This window comes from Patiria miniata, unplaced genomic scaffold, assembly GCF_015706575.1.
Source record: "Patiria miniata isolate m_02_andy unplaced genomic scaffold, ASM1570657v1 HiC_scaffold_5, whole genome shotgun sequence".
NCBI lineage: Eukaryota > Metazoa > Echinodermata > Asteroidea > Valvatida > Asterinidae > Patiria > Patiria miniata.
The window spans coordinates 22,231,894-22,250,666 of record NW_024037072.1 but is presented as its reverse complement, the minus strand read 5'-3'; the positions used below and the strand labels follow the sequence as shown (position 1 = coordinate 22,250,666).

Genomic DNA, 18,773 nt, shown 5'->3' with positions numbered 1-18,773 from the left:
AAATTGCAAGGGGGTTAGCCTTGCAGAAGACGGGGGTCGCGGCGGCGGAAGGCGCGTGCTGCGGCCGAAAGCTTCTAAAGAAATGCAGGGTCACCCCCGATGTCACTGCACACCAACTCGATCATGTGTTGCGCAAAACGATCGAGGAGGTGCAAGCGCGGATCCGGGGGGGGGGGGGGGGTCCCCCAGCTCTGTCCAAAAAAATGCGAAATACCCCCCCCCCCCCCCGCTCCGACACGCAAAAACTGTTTACTGGTACCAATGTTCGCTTTCCACAAAAATACGGACATCGGCAGCTTTGTAAGGGGTGTGTGCACATTCTGTGATATAGGCCTGGTGTTAATAATCGTCGGATTTGAACAGCGCCCCCATTGAAAGTATAGTGCGATCTCCCCCCCCCCCTTACCACCTTTTGATTTTCGGAGGCCAAGTGTCATTGCACACTACTCGATCATGTGTTGCGCAGTACGATCGAAGAGGTGCAGGCGCGGATCTGGGGGGGGGGTCTCTTTCTTTCAGGACTTTTTCTAGAGGGGGGCAAAACAAATTTCCCAAAAAATTCTTGTATTTTTCAACAAATTCTCGATTTATCAGTTAAAGAGGGTGGCAGAGACATTTTGCACCCCCCCCCCTCATTAAATTTACACCACTCTGACTTCGAGCGAAACACCCCCCCCCCCCCAGTTTTCCAGTTTTAAGGGTGATGGACTTTGTTATCTTGCGTTTTGTTCCCCTATTTTGCGAATTAATATTTGTTGGGAATGATCATAGTGAAGACACGTTATTTGAAAGATGTAAATATTTTTGGTCAAACTTTAGTATCGAATAATCAGTATCGAAAGAATCCGAATTTTCTTTCGAGTACTGCGCGACTGGGATCGAGTTCATCGAGTACAATTTGTCGAGTTAAGGGACGATCCCGAGTACAAAATTACGAGTACGTGCCGAGTACTTGTTTTTTTCGAGTACTTATGATCGAGTACGGGCCAAGTGCTTATTGGTACTCGAGTTGTACTCGAGTTCGAATTCGAGTACGAGTACTTTAACACTGATGCCACCTGACTTATTGTATAGAATGAACGACTTTTCAACAATAACATGTATTAGGCCAAAAAAATAAATATTCGGCCTCTGGTCAGACCAAAGTTCCGGAATTGACGCGGCGACGCGGCTTTTTTTTTCTCTTCAAGTTTGGATTGTACAAGGTGGGGTACTATTTTGCTTTTTTGGTGTCCTCATGTACATTGGTGTCCTCCATAATTTGCCTTGGTGCTTTCGATCATTTGCCTTGGTGCAATTTCCCATTCCTTGGTGCTCTTTGGTAAAAAAAAAAAATGAGGAGGTGCGGCAATAGAGGGCGTTGTTGGAGCTACCGCGGAACATTTTGGAAGAAAAAAAGATTGACGCGCATGATTAAAATCGACACGCGCGCTGACCAGAGACCGACTTTTTTTTTTTTTTGGCCTTATACAACACCTGAATAAATCCCCGTCATCTGATGATGAGGATTATTCAGGTGTTGAACTATACAAATAATGGATGTTTATGAGTGCAGTGGTAAGAGTAATTTCATGAGGTGACAGATGAAATGATTCATTTCACGAAGCGAAGCCGACTGGAATGGAACATTTCATCTGTCACCGAATGAAATTATTCTTAAAATTGCACGAATGTGAAACATTCATTATTTGTATTTATTTATTTCATTTTAAATCTTTAGACAGTTCAAATATACAATCTAAAATGTAAGCAGGGGCTGTCACGAAATGAACAAAAGTATAAAAACTGTCATCAAATGATGTGCTCATCCATGTATACTATAATAAAAGGAAATTCTTCTTTTGACATTACTGGTACTGTTTCCCCCTAACAAGAAGGCAAAACCGAATGGAAATGGTGGAGAAATTTAAAGTATATTTAGCACAAACTTCCGAACTTCGTTAAATTTGGTGAATCCTTAGTGAAAATGTGTGCCAGAAAGTGTAATGTAATTAAGGGCAGTTACCATTTCAATTCTGAAACAACGCAACTTATCCTCTCTTTTTTAGTCGGGAAGCTTAGGCCCTACCTCTTTTCTGGAAAATCGTCTTTTGCTCACTTTCAACGTCAGTTCTGCAGATGTGACAAAGACGCCTTGTGACGTGGGCATCACTTGCGTCAAAAGAACAAATTAGGCGCGCCGCGCGTGTAAACAACACGTGATCAAAACATCCCTTCAACGAGACGCGCGCGTTTCTAGCAGTCAATTTTTTTTTTAGTAAGCTAATCATTTCCACTTTACACACTTTCCTTTGCAATTTGGTTGTACTTGATCGACGGGATGATCGCCACCACCCATGAAACACCAAATAAAAGGGCTTTATAGTAAATATAAGTTACTGTAAAGCTATCATAGATTACGTCGTTTTGGCGGGAGATCGACTCGGCACCAAAATGACAGAGAGCCTATGATGGGATGCGCCTGTTGGTCGGCCCTCCGGAAGACATCCAAGAAGGAACTCTTCGTTTATGTCTCGATATTTCTGGCCTTGTTTCTCGTTGCTACGATCATCAACGACATCGTAGCCTACTCCATCACGCAGAAGACGCATCTCTCAACTCAGACCCTCAGTGACTCTGTCCTGGTAAGATTATGGACCTTTGCCTCACGGGTATTCCAAGTTCCAAGGGGAGAAGCAAGAAAATAGTTGGTGAGATGCGGGGTGGGATTGAGGAGCAAAGCATACGATAAACTTTGCCCTAGCACGCCAATCTCCGTTAATTCAAATTTCTGCTGAAGGTTTATGATATCATGGCTTGGCTGATGGAGAAAAATGATTCACCGTGAAGTTTGGCCTACTCGCCTTAAATTTGCATGCTCAGTACAGAAACCTGATGTTAATAACCAGTCGCAATCAAACAAGGGATCGGACACCACGAACTTTGACCAGATTGTAAGCAATCTTGTCTACTTAAACAATGTAAATATATTATTCAGAAGAAATTTAAATGGAATTGTGATTTGGTTAATATTTTGCAATTGCATATTTCTTTGCAGGTGATGCACATAATCTCATTTTACATGGCTCTGCTTGGCTTCGTCTACGTCACCCAGGCGGGAAAGCACTGGAGAGCTGCCCGTTGCGAGTGGTTTTCGTTAGGTAGGGGTGGCAAGAGGAAGCTCTTATCCGATGGAGTTTTGGTACTCATTTGTAGTGACGGATTAAAAACCCATTATTTATACAAACCAGGCTGCTCAATATCCCAGTACAGTCGAAAAACCTGTATAACAAGGTCCTTGGGACTTTACAAATTACCGTTATTATAACAGGTACCTTGTATTAACAGTAATGGAAAACAAAGAAAAAACAAAGACTTTGGGACCTAATATTTTGCTTGTTATAAGCAGGATGTTGTATTAACAGTGCTCTTCTTATCAGGGTTCGACTGTACTCAGTGAAAAGCGAGAAAAAAAAGACCAATTCCTGTATAGACCAATTCCAGCACCCTATCAATTCTACCACGAAGGCCCCCGTCAATGGCGGAAGCATTGTGCTAGCGTGCGTTCGGATAATCTGTCACGGGGCAGTTGATTTGTACATACATGTACAATAGCGTGCACACAGTTTTCTCCATTAGAGGGGGCCTCGTGAGTTTCGAGTGATCACATGCCCGGATTCGAATATACAGGGTGCGTAAAAACCCAAAAACGAAACTCAAATGGCAGGACCAATTTTTGAAGTTTCGCCTGTAGCACTTTCAAAATTTAGGATATGAAAGCCCAGTCATTAAGCTTTCCTTAAGTACAAGAATCATTTAAATCACTCATGTAATTTTCCTGTTATGGAATTTTGAACACAAACACCGTTTTAATGTTCTGTCCACGGATCACAAAATGAGTGTTCTTTACTAAGCAAAACGAAAACAACTCCAATTGGGATGCATGTGAATTGATTTCGTTTTGCTGAAAGAACACTTACCCATTTTTTGTGATCCGTGGACAGAACTATAACACGGTCAAAATTTAAAACTTTAAAAGTACATGAGTGATTTGGATGATTCTTGTACTAAAGGAAAGCTCATTGATTGGGCTTTCATATCCTAGATATTGAAAGTGCTACAGGCAAAACTTCATTAAAAAACTGGTCCTGCCATTTTGGTTTCCTTTTCTTTTTTACTCACCCTGTATACCCCAGTAATTACACTTTAAAAAAAAAATCATATTAAATAAAAAGTTCTGCCTTTCATCGTTGACTGGGTTGATGGCAGTACTAGTGGTACAAACATCAACAGCACCTTTCCAACGTGCATTCTACCTTTGTTGTAGTTACTGTACCACTTTTATTTTTCTCTTTTAGTGTTGAACTTCTTGGCGTGCTTCGTCCGGATCGCTATTGAGGCAGGCTTCATCCAGTTCAGGGAGGCGCGGTACAGGAACTTCACGGAATAGTCTGATGCGATCTACCGTTCTCAATCTACCCCGTGTTGAAGATACACAATACAAAACACACTCGTGCACCCATAATGTAAAACTATATACATATGTAGATATTTGCTGATCAAGGAAAGTCATGATTAAAAACTTAGAAAACAAACAAATGAGCACCACCACGCAATGTTTTGTCTGTATCATTTGAAGTTGTGTGATTTTATTTTATTTACAATGACTTTATTTTTTTTATATGTACAATTTGTTATAACAATATATACTGGCGAAACATGGCCTCACTCCCTACATTAACCATTCATGGATTAGAATATCGCTGTTAACTATCGGGAATGGTTTAACAAGTTTGTAACATTGAGCATCCCAATTTCCAACAATGTCTTTGTTTAAATCGTACAGAAGCAAGCAGGAAATACGCATCAGGCTAACTTCAAGGCAAAAATAAACAGTTCCAACAATTAAGAAGTATTAACCATCCTCAAAAATTCCCTCGGTTGTGGCTGCATAGAAACTGGCCATAGCGTAGCCTTGACCAAGTCTGTCAAGCCAAGCTTTTTCCCTGAACTTTGCAAAGCAGAGCTAGCCAGGGGGCTGCACGCGGCGTACGTGTACCGTGACAAGTAGGGTAAAATAATAACAGCTGCCGGACCGTTAGTTCAGGGAAAATGCTTGGCTTGACAGGCTTGGTCAAGGCTAGCCATAGTGCCGCAAATAACTCACAGTTAATTATTTTGACAAAAGTATTGAAAAAAAAAAGAAGTAAACACATACAACTAAATTTGCAAACACAGACCAAGTGATGTTGTCTCCATAGCAATGTGCTATCTCACTATCCTGTTTCAGCAAATCTGAGGCAAATAACTTAAACACTATGGCAGTGACGCTGAATGAACATCACAAGCAAAGCAGGGGAAGAAAGCATTTGTGAATGGAAAACCACAGATAACTTCTTTCTGATTAGTTTTAAGTTATTTATCAGATTATTAACAATAACTTTTATTTTCAATACAAGGCTTTGTCCTTCACCATACTTTTTATGTGTTTTTTCTTTAACATTTTATAAAAAAGGAGGGGGGGGGACTAAAAGAAGCAAACCAGACAGAAAAAGTTTTTGAAATTTCAGAAGACCCTGAAGTCAAAAAGAAACAAAGAACACTTAAAAAAATCTATTGAGGATCCGTTTCCCAGACAGGCACAAGATCACACCCAAAAAATTGAAAGGTTTAAATATTTCTCATTTAGAAAGTTGTTGGTTTAAATTTAACTTGTACCGGAGTGACCACAGAAAGATATTGGGCATGGAAGTGGAGAACAAAAAGTTTGTCGAAAAATATTTCGGGCCTGCATCAACTCTTTCGGCCAACTGGGTCCAACAATTTGAGGTTGCATTCTTTGATATGATTTTGTCCTTCATAAACTTAATTTATAAGCACTATATACTTTGTGCTACCTAAGAACTTGGAAGAAAAAAACTAAGCTTGCTCCGGTTGGACTCGAACCCACATCAAATGTTTTATGGTGAAGAGGTCCAAACCACTGTACCACCAAGCTTTTTGGGGTCAGTTGGCTTGATCCTTGAAATATTTTTGACAGATTCTATTTTAAAAAAAGTGGTCTTAAACAGTTTGATTTCCCTTAGCCGTGGTCCTTTTAGATTTACTATGAGCCGAGCTGGAGGTGACCCAGCCCCAGTATCTTCCTTCCCACCCTGATGTTGGGGTTGGCCATGGGGTCCAGGAATGGGTCCGCATTGGCCGAGGCCCGGCCTGCCTGCGTCATGATGACAACGATGGTGAAGAAGGCAATCACACCGAGGATGAGGAGGATGGCGTAGCGTCGCATCGGCGTGCTGGCATCTGTGCTTCGTTTCCCTGTGCGCGTCCTGGAAATGATCACAAACACGTGGCATTGTCATTAAAACAGGGTATTGTAGTTTCGGGTAGAGGAAGTTTTAATCCCCTAATAAGCCCATGAGAGGGGGAGTGTGGCCTAGTGGTTAGTGTTCGTTACACATGATCAGAGGGTCAGGAGTTTGAATCCAGCTGCTGGTCATATGGTGTGTCCTTGGACAAGCCACTTCAACCCCACTGGCCTCTCTCCACCCAGGAGTATATATGGGTACTGGCATTAGTGGGAGCAACCTGCGATGGACTAGCATCCCATCCAGGGGGAATAGTAATATTCTCAGTCGTTTCATGCTATACTCAAACCGGAGATAAACGCTGGCCTGATGGGCCACAGTGGCTCGTGACATTTGCTCATGAAGCCCATGAGAACCCTCCAAATCACTCCATTGGGAGTCTCTGGGAATAAGCTATTCCCTCCCGAATGCACTTCGTTTGGAGGATTACAGATGCATCCGGATAACTGGCAAATATATTACTCTAACCGTCCCTTTGGGCGCACTACATGCTTTCCATCCATATTCCATATGGGCTCCATAGACAAGTACCCCCTCAACGGCCAAAAAGGGAGAGCTGGGGGAGACCACTTGGAGAGACATTCGAACGCATTGCCGACGATGCCTGATGCTCAGACTAAGCCGCGATGCCTTTGCACACATTCAGAATTAAGTCGTGCGTACTTTGCGCCATACGTACGTGAACCAGTACGTTAACGCATTGTGTTCCGTCCACGGGGTTCTCGGAATTACTAACAAAACGCCCTCTCTTGTTCGTGCATGGAGCCCATACAGTCATTGTTCCTAAAGCAAATTCTAGGAAATATTCATCCAGGTTCTTCCCACGCACTGCCTCACTATGGAACTCCTTACCTGTATCCTGTTTTCCCGTTGATTATAATCGGTCCCAATCCAAACGTAACATCCATACTTATCTTCCTTTTTCTACCCCTTCTGTGTGTAGGTATAGTCCATCATTTGTAATGTGTGCATTTTGTTCGTTTGAAGCAACAAAAGTGCTCAAAATCTAAGGAAGGGTACTGAACCACTAACCTGATGAAGTTTCAGCTCAGCTTCAGCTGTATATTCCGAGAAAAACAGCATTCTAGGATCTCAATTTCAAATCAAAAGTTGCTGAATCATGTTTTGAATTGGGCCTGAATTCAGCGTCCGAGACACGTTTTCACTGAGCCGATTGCAGCTACGCAATATTGCACACAGATTCGACGAATTAAAGTGTCCACGCGCGCGTGGGCGTCGTGTCAACGCTTGCGCGCGCTTCGCCGATTAAAAAAAATAAATAAAAACGGTGTGTCTTAAGACGCATTGTTAGAAAGGCCTCTTTCGTTCACTACTTCAAATGACAGCTTGCCAGAAAGAATAATTTCACAGGGAGTTTAGTCCCATCTTTCAACCAAGTATGTTTTTTCAAGAATAATTACGCCAGTTACTTTGTGGATAGCTGCAAATGATGGACTATAGCTATAAATAGTGCCATTTGGTAAGCGATTCTCATAAATTAAAAGGTTTCACAAACTCTAGGTTTGGACTTACTTGAACCACCTTGCAAACCAATGGAAAGCACTCCTCCTCTTGTACTTGTCTACGTCGTGGTCTTGGATAATGTCCACAATCTCATCATCCCGAGTCCCCCCTTGTCTCTTGTGAGCTGTTGGGAGCTGACCTGGTGAAGAAACAATCAACCATAGTCTGTTGTAGAACAATTCAAAGTCTTTGCCGTTGATTTTGTTTTAAATTTATTGAAATACATGTACAATGTTTGTAAACCCCAACCATTTAACCCTAAAGGGGCCGGGAAGGGGGGGGGGGGGGGGCTTTTTCCGTGATAGCCTCAAAACAATTTTTTTCGCAACCTAAGCTGGTGTGACTTTTTAGCTTCCAGCCTTAATTTCCAGCTTTTGACACCAAAAACATAATAATCGGACCATGGGTTGCCGCACAGCGAAAAATTGTCTGAACTGAATTTTCCCATATACGTAGTGTACACAGAGCAGAATTACCATTCGTGCATATGCAAAATTAATTCCCATAATTCCCAAACCCTTTGACTTATGAGCTCCGTGCCCTACCAAAAGAGGGCGCCCTTTTACCTAGCAACGACGTCTCATGGGCGGGACATTTCGCTGGTTGACGCACACCGTTCCTTGTGTGTGACGCACGTACACCAGGGGATTTGTTCTATTTACACGCAGTGGCCGCGCTTCGTGGCAAATGAATTGCAGTCAGGCAAGATGGCGTCGGTCAGTCACCCTTAACTGTTCTTCCTTTGCCGGTGAGGGGGTACTTGTGAACAGAGCGGATGGTCATGAAATTTGTTGGGTATGTTCATGAAAAGTGGTTCTATGCATGTACCAAGTTTAACAATTTTTCGTCACTCGATGGCTGAGATCTTAGGGGCATCCGGCCCCCACCCCCTTTAAGGGATTAACCAGATGATGTCACACTGGGCTCAGTCAACGATAAACATCGAAAATCTTGGTATAAAAACAAACCCAGGTTTTTAAAAGGGAAAATCACCTCATGGCAAGAAGAACCTAAACTGGTGGCAATTTGGATCTGTCCAACCGACACTTACCACTGGACAACGTCTCCGGCTTTAGAAGTGGCGTTGTGCTGTCGATGTTGACAATATTAGTACTTGTTGTCCTGGCCTGTACCCCTGTGGTAGCAGCGGGCCTGTACGCAGCGCTGTCCACCTCGGTCATGCTGGACGATGGAGTGGGGTCACTGTAGCTGCTCTCCGCGGATTTGTACAGCTCCTCGACGGGCTCTTGCAAACGCTGCTGCGCAGGCTGTTGTGGTTCATCGATCTGTGGAGTGTGGGAACAACATGGTGAAGATTGTGAGTGGATTAGGGAATCACGACTGGATTTGGGATGGTTGGAATGGCTTACCACCCACATTGGATCACTTGTATTTAGCCGGAGAGGTACCAATCAATTAATTAATAAAAACCTTGCTCTAAATGAAGATAATAACCACAGCGGTTTTAATTTTGTGAGGCCTCCAAATTTTAGTCAAAATGCTCTGAACCAGTTTCAGTTACACTACGAAAGCTATAAAAAGGGCCATAAAAGTAACATGTATATCAGATCATTTGCAGTCGATACTCTTACAATTAAATATGGAAATTGATGATGAAAAATAAGAAACGGAAATTGCTGCCAGCTGGCCCGTCCGGTCCTTTCAGCAACAGATCTTTTCTTATACCAGTACATTAAATACACATTTGAATGTCATTTTTATTCTTCAAGGCTCGGCGTATATGCCGCCCCGTGTATAAGCTGCAGTAAACATTTTCATGGGCAAATTCAACGTATAAGCGGCGGCTTAATATTCCGAAAATTACGGTACTGAGAATATCTCTATTCCCCTGCTAATGCTGGTACCCATTCATATTCCTAGGTGGAGAGAGGCAAGTGGGGTACAGTGGCTTGCCCAAGAACACAACATATGGCCAGTACTTTGATTCAATGACCCCTGATCATGAATCACAAACCCTAACCACAAGGGCCACACTCCCCACAGACGCGCTGAAGTTGTTTGCGTACATGTACGTTCTACTTACGCATTGCATTTAGAGTACATTTTCAAAATTCAATATATCTAATTTCGTTATGTTCTACAAACATGCACATAAATTCAAAATGTCTGCACCCAGGACGGCTTCAAAGAGTCTCCGCACGCAAGAATGAGGAGTTAGCGCTCTGTTAATTTAATATAGCTCAATGTGGGAAAGCTGCTTTGGTCACATCAAAGTGAACAGACCAAACAGTGAGTGGCAGCCAGTCAATTTAGTAACGACTTACAAGACAAAGCCCCAAGCCTGTCCTCGCCCAGTTGACTCTGGACAGGGTCTCGCGGAGGACCCCGGCGACGGGAGATACCATGTTGCTCGGGGGGAAGATACCATTATTGCAGGAGGGGCACGTGTAGCCTGCTGGAGCCGTGTGCGGGGGAAGTTGGCGGGCGTATTCGTCTAGACAGGCCCAATGGAACACATCTGCAGAAGGGAAAAGATGAATAAAATATTGAGGACAAAATTTACAAACATATTGTTGAAAAACACATAACCATCTCTACCCTCACAGGTACCCATTCACTCCTGGGTGGGCGAAAGCAACGAGTGACAAAGTTTCTGTCCCAATGAAACCCGCACCACTAATCCAGGCTGGGCTCGAACCAACAACCGCAAGATTTAGCCGAAAATCATGAGCGCAACCTGCCAGTGCATACAACCTGTGTACCAACCCAACTCTAAAAATGAAAGCATTGCCACTGAACCACTTAGGGCCACTTTCATAGAGCTGATAAGCACTGATAATATGCTAAGGCCAACCAAAAAAATAGTTCTGCTTCCGATTACATGGCATTTTTTTGGCCAAATTTGTCTGTGTGCAATCATATGGAGGCCTCTGTGTGTAGTCAAGGGTAAAAGGTAGAAATTGATGGTTTTGGGTGTTTTTTCCATAAAAAAATTAGGATAGGGGGTGTCAGAATAGGGTAGGTAGGGAAACTGGAAGCAGATTTTTTTTTTGCGTAAGTACATGAAATATTTGCATAGTAAAATTTGCATAGTTACATTGTACCAGCAGAACTGCAATGCAATTAACCTTGCCTGTGATTGGTTTTCCATCCAATTTTTGCTTAGCTAAAAAAAAATTGATAAGCGATATGTTATGCTTGGCAGTCTCAAACTTTAAGGCCCAACTGTGTATTATGGTTCAAACTATCAGGGACAGTCCCATTGGTACTGTCCCAACACTATTGGGACAGTACCAACAATAGGGGAGTCAGGTTGGCGTAGCGGTACTTTCCTCTCCTTCCACCGCTGTGACCCGGGTTCAAATCCCGCCTGGGCCAACATGTGGATTGGGTTTTCAGTCCCTACCTGATTCCGTGGGTTTTCCCCAGAACATTCGTCTGGGGTTTTCTTCCCACCTCTAAAGCTGTAATTTCTTCTCATTGTCTTCTCTCTACCGTTTTTTTTTTCAGGCTTGCGAGCTTACAGTGCCTAGGGCGATCTTGAGGAATCCTTGGTTTCATTACCAGAAATGATGAATAATAATAATACTTAAAGAATTCCTAAAGTTCTATGGTTGGGATGATCGCTACTGTGGACGATGCCATAGTTTGGGCATAACAGGGTCACAATGGGCAACTGGTCTATTGTTATGTGTGTGTCAGCTTACCGTAGCACAGTAACCTTACAACATCTCCATCGGCAAGTTCTTTGAGGCACAGGCTGCATCTGATGTCATAGTCGCTGTCTTGTAGCCACTGTAGGTAAGACTTGACGATGCACTGCAAGGACAAGATTTATCAGGCTTATAATGGGCATTCTTAAGACTTCTCAACAATTTGCAACAAAAGTAGCCTGTAGCTCAAAACGATGCAAAAGAAGATCAGGCCAATTTCACTCACTCTTTAATCAGCAAATTTCTTCAAAACTGTCGTTGGGCAAAGAAAAGTTCCTCAGTATTTTACCATCCAAGTTTGAAGACTCAATTCAATTTTTAAAGGAGACATTTCTTCAATATTTGGCAGTGGCTTGCACAAGAGAGGGAAGTCAAGTGATTTCAAAATGAGGCCAAAGACTAGACTGCTACATGTTCATCCATGGTCCAACTGCTTGACAAGACTGACTTCTTCATTCATTGTCATTAGTCTGGTGCCAATTGGTGTTATTGCTAAATGTGAAAATAAAAACTTGACAAAGTTCTACATTTTCGGGTACATATTCCAAGTGTGGCCTTTATTTACGGAGGTAGTCCAGTAAATTGGCCACATTTATGGTGCGAATTAGCCCTACCCTCGTTAAAGATTACAATAAAATAAAATTAAAATAAAAATTAAAATAAAGAAAATGCATTCGACACTCCATAGACTTTTGTACACAACCTAAGAAGTGGCGTCTGATACTACATTCAAATCTGTATGTTCTTTCCAAAGACTTCATTTGGAAAGAATGTAGGCCTTGGCCTGTATCCTGTATTACAAAATTGTGCACAGTTTGAATGGGAAAGAAATTTGATCATGTTGATACTTGCCTTCGGATGATTTGCGACTAAACAATGCTCGCAAACATTCACACGGTGCTCAAAACAAAACAAGTTGGTGACTTTTCTCTTGGGGCATTTACAAAGACCCATTCTTGAAGTTTGGAAGACAATCGCCTCAATCCAAACCCTGAATTTAGTGGTTCTGGAACTGTATGCCGATGTCACTTATGCCACGTTTGAGGAAGATACGCGCAGAGGGGGGATGACTCAGAGGTCAGTCAGTGTCACAGCCAGGTTCACGGGTTCCATGTATTCTGTCGCACATTCTGAACGATGTTTGTAGGGACACCCGCGTAGAAAATGTAGTACCGCTGTTGAATTTCCAGTGGGAAAAATATATATGATATAGAGAGTTGTGAAAAGATCGCAAATGAAGCAATCTGTGTACCTTTAATCTCCAATTAATGGAGGAGTTGTATGGAAATATTCGGTTGTCAACTAATAAACCTTATTTGTTCTATTATGAGAGTTATCCTTACAAGTATCCAAGTCTGACGTCAGCCGACCGACGGCTGACGGCTGCCCGAGTAAGAATAAATTTCCGTTTACGAATGGGCGTTTTCCTTAATTCGTCTTACCGTGAAGTGTTCCGTGTGAACACTAGAGGGCGTTGCGTATGTCGACTGTGGGTGTTTGGTTTATTGAAGGGGCTCATTGAGTTGAAAGTCCGTGCACCTGAATGCTTGGTCAGCACATAACTTTTTTCATTCACCACAGTTTTTCAGAAACTTGCATGTATTAACCCTAAAAGGGCCGGGGGCGGAATCTGCCCCCCCCCCCAACATTTTCGACCCGAGCTGTTATGACTTTTTAGCCTCGAGCTTTGCGCATCTTTTGATACCAAAAACATAAAAATCGGACCACGGGTTGCCGCGTAGCACAAAATGTTCCGGCGCTACGCGCCCAGAAAACTTAATTTTCCCATACGTCGTGTACACTGAGCAGAATTGCCATTCGTACATATGAATAATTAATTACCCATAATTCCAAAACCCTTTGACCTATAGTCATGAAATTTCTTGGGTATTTTTAGAAAGAGTTGCTCTATGTATGTACCGAGTTTCAAAATTTTTCGTCACTCCATGGCCGAGATCTTGGGGGGGGGGCCGGAATCCGCCCCCCCCCCGGCTGAGAGATGGTCAAAATAATCCGGCCTTTTTTAATCCACGAAATTTATTTTACATGTCTCCGCACACAATCGGCAAAAAGATGCAGTGAAAAAGTCAGTTTGTAAAAACACAATGGAAACATACTGTCAGCGAATCTGCAAAATGTGTACATTATAACGTTATTATTCTTACGCGATTGCATCCACTTAGACTATAGTATCACTATATTCTCCAACCGTTATACAATATTTAGGAGCCTAACTGATATATCGGTAGGTCTTATTTCTTATTTTGAGAAGTGATGGACGCCCTTGGTGCCAGCAGGCTTTCAGAGCAATAAGACCTGTACCACTTGTTCTTGGCTTGCTGTGTATATACAGTTACTTTGTGCTGGTGCAAAATATCATGGAGTAGGAACAAACGCGTGCCTAGGTCCCACTGGCTCAGTTTGTAGACATAAGACATACGAAAACTTTATAAATATCCAGATGAAGAAATTACAATCAGGCGCGGATCGGGGGGGGGGGAGTAAAAAAAAAACAGATCTGAAAAAAACCCACAAAAATCCCATAGAAATCCATTTAAAAAGTGTTGTTAAAAAGTGTTGTTTTTGCTTGGTAAAGTTGTTTCAGACTTCTCCGACATCCCCAGCCCACATGACTTGCATACTGCGCTGTGCTGCTTCCTTCCGTTAGCGAAATATTCCTTGTGATCTCTAAACCCCCAAGATATCATTTCTGACGAAGAAGACATGTCTACGTCTGGATCGAACTCGCCGCCATGCGCCAGAGAATGTGACGCGTTTCCAACAAAGAGTGATGTGCACAACCCATGGGCGTCGCCAGGACCTTTTCTAGAGGGGGGGGGGGCAAAAAAAAAATTCCCAAAATATTCTTGTATTTCTCTACAAATTCTCGATTTATCAGTTAAAGAGCGGGGGGGGGGCAGGGATTTTTCATAATAATGGGTAAATAAGAATTTCTTTTTAATGATATATCTGTCCCTAAATCGAGTTGGAATATGTTCCAGGGTCCCTTAGGAGTCTTTCCAGGAAGTTTGGAGTAATTTCATTTTTTTGACGAAAATTGACAAAAATTGCAAGGGGTTAGCCGTACATTTTTCATAAAATTTGGCTAAAATATGAATTTCGTTTTCTGTCCCTAAATACTAGACTGGTACATGTCCAACAATGGTCCAACTATTTGAAAAGACTGACCTCTTCATTCAGTGTCAATAGTCTGGTGGCTTGACTATGGAGAAATGTGTGGTTAATTGAGACCAGCTCAGGAAGTTTGGAGCATTTTCATTTTTTGACCAAAATTGACAAACATTACATTTTTCATAAAATTTGGCTAAAATATGAATTTCTTTTTAATGATATATCTGTCCCTAAATCGCAATGGAATGTGTTCCAGGGGCCCTTAGAAGTCTTTCCAGGAAGTTTGGAGCAATTTCCTTTTTTTTTTGACGAAAATTGACAAAAATTGCGAAAGGTTTTCATAAAAAAATTACAGTTTTCATAAAAATTGGCTAAAATATGAATTTCTTTTTAATGATATATCTGTCCCTGAATCGAGTTGGAATATGTTCGAGGGTCCCTTAGGAGTCTTTCCAGGAAGTTTGGAGCAATTTCATTTTTTGACCAAAATTGACAAAAATTGCAAGGGGGGTAGCCTTGCAGAAGACGGGAACGCGGCGGCGGAAGGCGCGTGCTGCTGCCGAAAGCTTCTGAAGAAATGCAGGGTTATCCCCGATGTCATTGCACACCAACTCGATCCTGTGTTGCGCAAAACGATCGAGGAGGTGCAGGCGCGGATCCGGGGGGGGGGGGGTCCCCCAGCTCGGTCCAAAAAAAAAAAAAAATCGAAATCCATGAAAAAAAATCGAAATACCCCCCCCCCCCGCTCCGACACGTAAAAACTGTTTACTAGTAACAATGTTCGCTTTCCACAAAAATACGGACATCGGCAGCTTTGTTAGGGGTGTATGCATATTCTGTGATATAGCCCTAGTGTTAATAATCGTCGGATTTGAACAGCGCCCCCATTGAAAGTATAGTGCGTTTCTCCCCCCCCCCCCCCCCCTTACCACCTTTTGATTTTCGGAGGCCAGGTGTTATTGCACACTACTTGATCATGTGTTGCGCAAAACGATCGAGGAGGTGCAGGCGCGGATCTGGGGGAGGAGGGGGGGGTCCCTCCCTTTCAGGACTTTTTCTAGAGGAGGGCAAAAAAATTTCCCAAAAAATTCTTGTCTTTCTCAACAAATTCTCGATTTATTAATTAAAGAGGGTGGCAGGGACATTTTGCACCCCGAACTCATTAAATTTACACCACTATGACTTCGCGCCTTTTTTTCTCTTTTTTTTTTTTTTTTTTTTTTTTTTAACTTTTCGGGGGGGGGGGGGGCAAGCGCCCCCCTCCTTGTCCCCTCGCGATGCCCATGCCCAATTCTGTCCAAAAAAAAAATTCATAGAAATCCGTGAAAAAAAATGCGAAACACCCCCCGCTCTGACACGCTTTTAAACTGTTTACTGGTAATAATGTCCGCTTTGCACAAAAATACGGACATCGGCAGCTTTGTATATGCATATTCTGTGATATAGGCCTAGCGTTAATAACCGCTGTAGAATAGCTTTACTTTTTGTGTCAGAGCAGTGGAGGGGTTCGAAAAAAAAAATTCCTCAGGATCTGCGCCTGCATGTTACTGACTGTAAAAAAAGCAAGTCAGTAAAAGCCCCATGCAATGGATTTTTTTACAATTCAATCCTTAATGTACATTATTGTACTTTGTTTTTCATTTTGAATTTCCAGTTTTAAGGGTGATGGACTTTGTTATCTTGCGTTTTGTTCCCCTATTTTGCGAATTACTATATTTGTTGGGAATGTTCACAATTGAAGAAACGTTATTTGGAAGATGTAAATAATGTTTATATTACAATGTACGTCTTTATTTTTCCCAGGTATAATATGGCGTTTTTACGTTAATTGGAAATTGCGCCATTGAATGGTAGTCATATTGATCGAACGAAACTCCGTTTTAATTATAGTCAATTATGATTCCTTGATTCATGATATAGACCTCTGTTTCGTTTTCAAAACTACCGTACATCTGACGAGCAGATGCAAATATCAAACTAAACCAAAGTATAAAAGATAGAGGATAAAAAAAAATCAAAAAGTTATGTGCTAGTCAAGCTTTCAGGGATTGGTCTGAGCCATAACAATGCCCCAGCCAATCCCTTAGTTCTCTTCCGGGGTCTCGGTGTCCCCGACCAATACACACTTCCTTCCCTATCCATCCATATAACCCCGGAGGGCCAGGCACCATGTAAAAGCAAAGAGCTAAGGGAGGAACAGGGCGGCACCCTAAGCCCTGATCCTCCGAGTGGACCACATGCCCTGAACCTGTACGAAGGCGCCAACCTGGAACTCGCGGACAGTATTAGCAGCAGTGCTTACCGATTAAGCTAAGGTACTGTTGGTATTTTACGACGGGAAATTAAACATCTTATACAATGACTGAACGAATGCGATTAAAACCAAAAAGACACCGACGGGATTCGAACCCGTGCCCCGCGCGATGCGTGGACGACGAATCTAACCACTGGGCCATTCGGCTTTCTTAGAGTTATTCTCAAAAATAATAGGCTGAGAAACGTGGAGCATTGGTGGGTCCATCTGTTTGGGCTCCATGGACGAAGAGAAGTTGACATTTCGGGCAATAATGAGCCCACTGTTTTCATTTCTTTTGAAAATTGTATACGGCAGCCTCGCTAGTCGTAGGCCTACGTGTGCTAAACGTGCTTCTCATTACGCAACAATGGAAACTATTATTATGCAGGCCTTTTTTGAAAAAGACATCAGGCGTGCAGGGGCGGATCCTGGAATTTTGGCGGGGGAAAGGGTCAGGCCCGTTAGAGATGTTCATATCCGATTGTTGCGGACAAACGGACCTTATCATTATTATAATTGTTATAGATGTACATTATTATGTGCGTCAGAACGTGGGTGAGGGGTTGGCGGGGGGGGGGGGGGGGTGTTCAAACCTTTCTCAGGAGTTCCGCGCCTGACTTCTACTCTTTGTACTTGGACAGACACAGATTCTCAACTCCCCTACTACTATTTGAAAATCGTACGGACGTCTTTGAAAAAAAAAGGATTTTTTTTTTAGGATTTGTTTGTTAACATTGTATATCAGGCCTATATGCATATTCCGTTCGCTGTTCCCAACAGTCCTTCGTCAGCCTGTTATCAAACATTATTTTCGTGAACTGGAAGTTTTCATCCTTAATTTCCAAAAAAAAAAACCCGACTATTAAAATGTAGACAACATTTCACCAGGACATGCACCGCATTACACTAGGGGAGCTGTTCATGATACTGATTGGCATAGCTCTTCGCTCGTACCCCGCCCTGCAGCTTGGGCCTAGGACCATGGGCGTAGCCAGGATTTTTTCTAGAGGGGGGCAAAACATATTTTTCCCAAAAAATTCTTGTATTTTTCAACAAATTCTTGATTTATCGGTTTTAGAGGGGGGCAGGGACATTTTGCCCCCCCCCAACTCATTACATTTTACACCACTATGACTTCGCGCCTCTTTTTCTTTTCTTTTCTTTTCCTATTTTTTTTTCTTCTTTTTTTTTTTTTGCTTTTCCGGGGGGGGGGGCAAGCGCCCCCTTGCCCCCCTCGTGACGCCCTTGGCACAACCTCTTCCCCACGGATACGATCTTTCCGCGCCTTGTTAGTTAGAAAATGCCTCGTGTGATGAACGCACATGAAGCCCATGGAAAGAAGGTTGCGATTTATTTCGCTGGTATTCTTGTAGTATTCAGTAGGAATAGGACAGTAAAAAATACCCATTCACGAACACTCGATTTAGAGTCGATAAAGAATACAGCGCAATACTTTCATCATTTTCATATTCACTCTGTGAAATTTTGGGTCAAACTTTAGTATCGAAAAATCCGAATTTTCTTTCGAGTACTGCGCGACTGGGATCGAGTTCACCAAGTACAATTTGTCGAGTTAAGGGACGAGTCCGAGTACAAAATTACGAGTACGTGCCGAGTACTTGTTTTTTTTTCTCGAGTACTTACAGTATGATCGAGTACGTGCCGAGTACTTGTTTTTTTCGAGCACTTACGATCGAGTACGGACTCGAGTTGTACTCGAGTTCGAGTTCGAGTACGAGTACTCCAACACTGGAAGGAGAAGCCTATACCTGTCACCAACTGTCTAGCCATCCAAAACAA

At 42.6% G+C, this 18,773-nt stretch overlaps 2 protein-coding genes across 2 annotated transcripts; one reads left to right on the top strand and one right to left on the bottom strand.

Annotated features, from left to right (window-relative positions):
• Positions 1-2,271: 2,271 nt before the first annotated feature.
• LOC119741531 lies at positions 2,272-5,336 on the top strand. The gene is made up of 3 exons (XM_038217323.1): positions 2,272-2,624; positions 3,038-3,140; positions 4,338-5,336. The coding sequence occupies exons 1-3, from the start codon at positions 2,448-2,450 to the stop codon at positions 4,427-4,429; spliced, it is 372 nt and encodes a 123-aa protein (XP_038073251.1). The 5' UTR covers positions 2,272-2,447; the 3' UTR covers positions 4,430-5,336.
• Positions 5,121-12,936, bottom strand: LOC119741530 (zinc finger protein-like 1). Its single transcript, XM_038217322.1, has 6 exons — positions 12,398-12,936; positions 11,540-11,651; positions 10,157-10,350; positions 8,923-9,157; positions 7,881-8,010; positions 5,121-6,308 (listed from the first exon to the last, which is right to left on the bottom strand). Exons 1-6 carry the CDS (start codon positions 12,497-12,499, stop codon positions 6,086-6,088), a joined length of 996 nt encoding a protein of 331 aa, XP_038073250.1. The 5' UTR covers positions 12,500-12,936; the 3' UTR covers positions 5,121-6,085.
• Positions 12,937-18,773: the final 5,837 nt, after the last annotated feature.

Coding starts and splice junctions, on each gene's coding strand:
- LOC119741531 (XM_038217323.1), top strand. CDS start 2,448: ATGATGGGATGCGCCTGTTGGTCGGCCCTCCGGAAGACATCCAAGAAG. Junction 2,625..3,037: donor CCCTCAGTGACTCTGTCCTG/GTAAGATTATGG, acceptor ATTTCTTTGCAG/GTGATGCACATAATCTCATT. Junction 3,141..4,337: donor TTGCGAGTGGTTTTCGTTAG/GTAGGGGTGGCA, acceptor TTTCTCTTTTAG/TGTTGAACTTCTTGGCGTGC.
- LOC119741530 (XM_038217322.1), bottom strand. CDS start 12,499: ATGGGTCTTTGTAAATGCCCCAAGAGAAAAGTCACCAACTTGTTTTGT. Junction 9,158..10,156: donor CAGGCTTGGGGCTTTGTCTT/GTAAGTCGTTAC, acceptor CACACTCCACAG/ATCGATGAACCACAACAGCC. Junction 8,011..8,922: donor GCCGGAGACGTTGTCCAGTG/GTAAGTGTCGGT, acceptor TTTCTTCACCAG/GTCAGCTCCCAACAGCTCAC.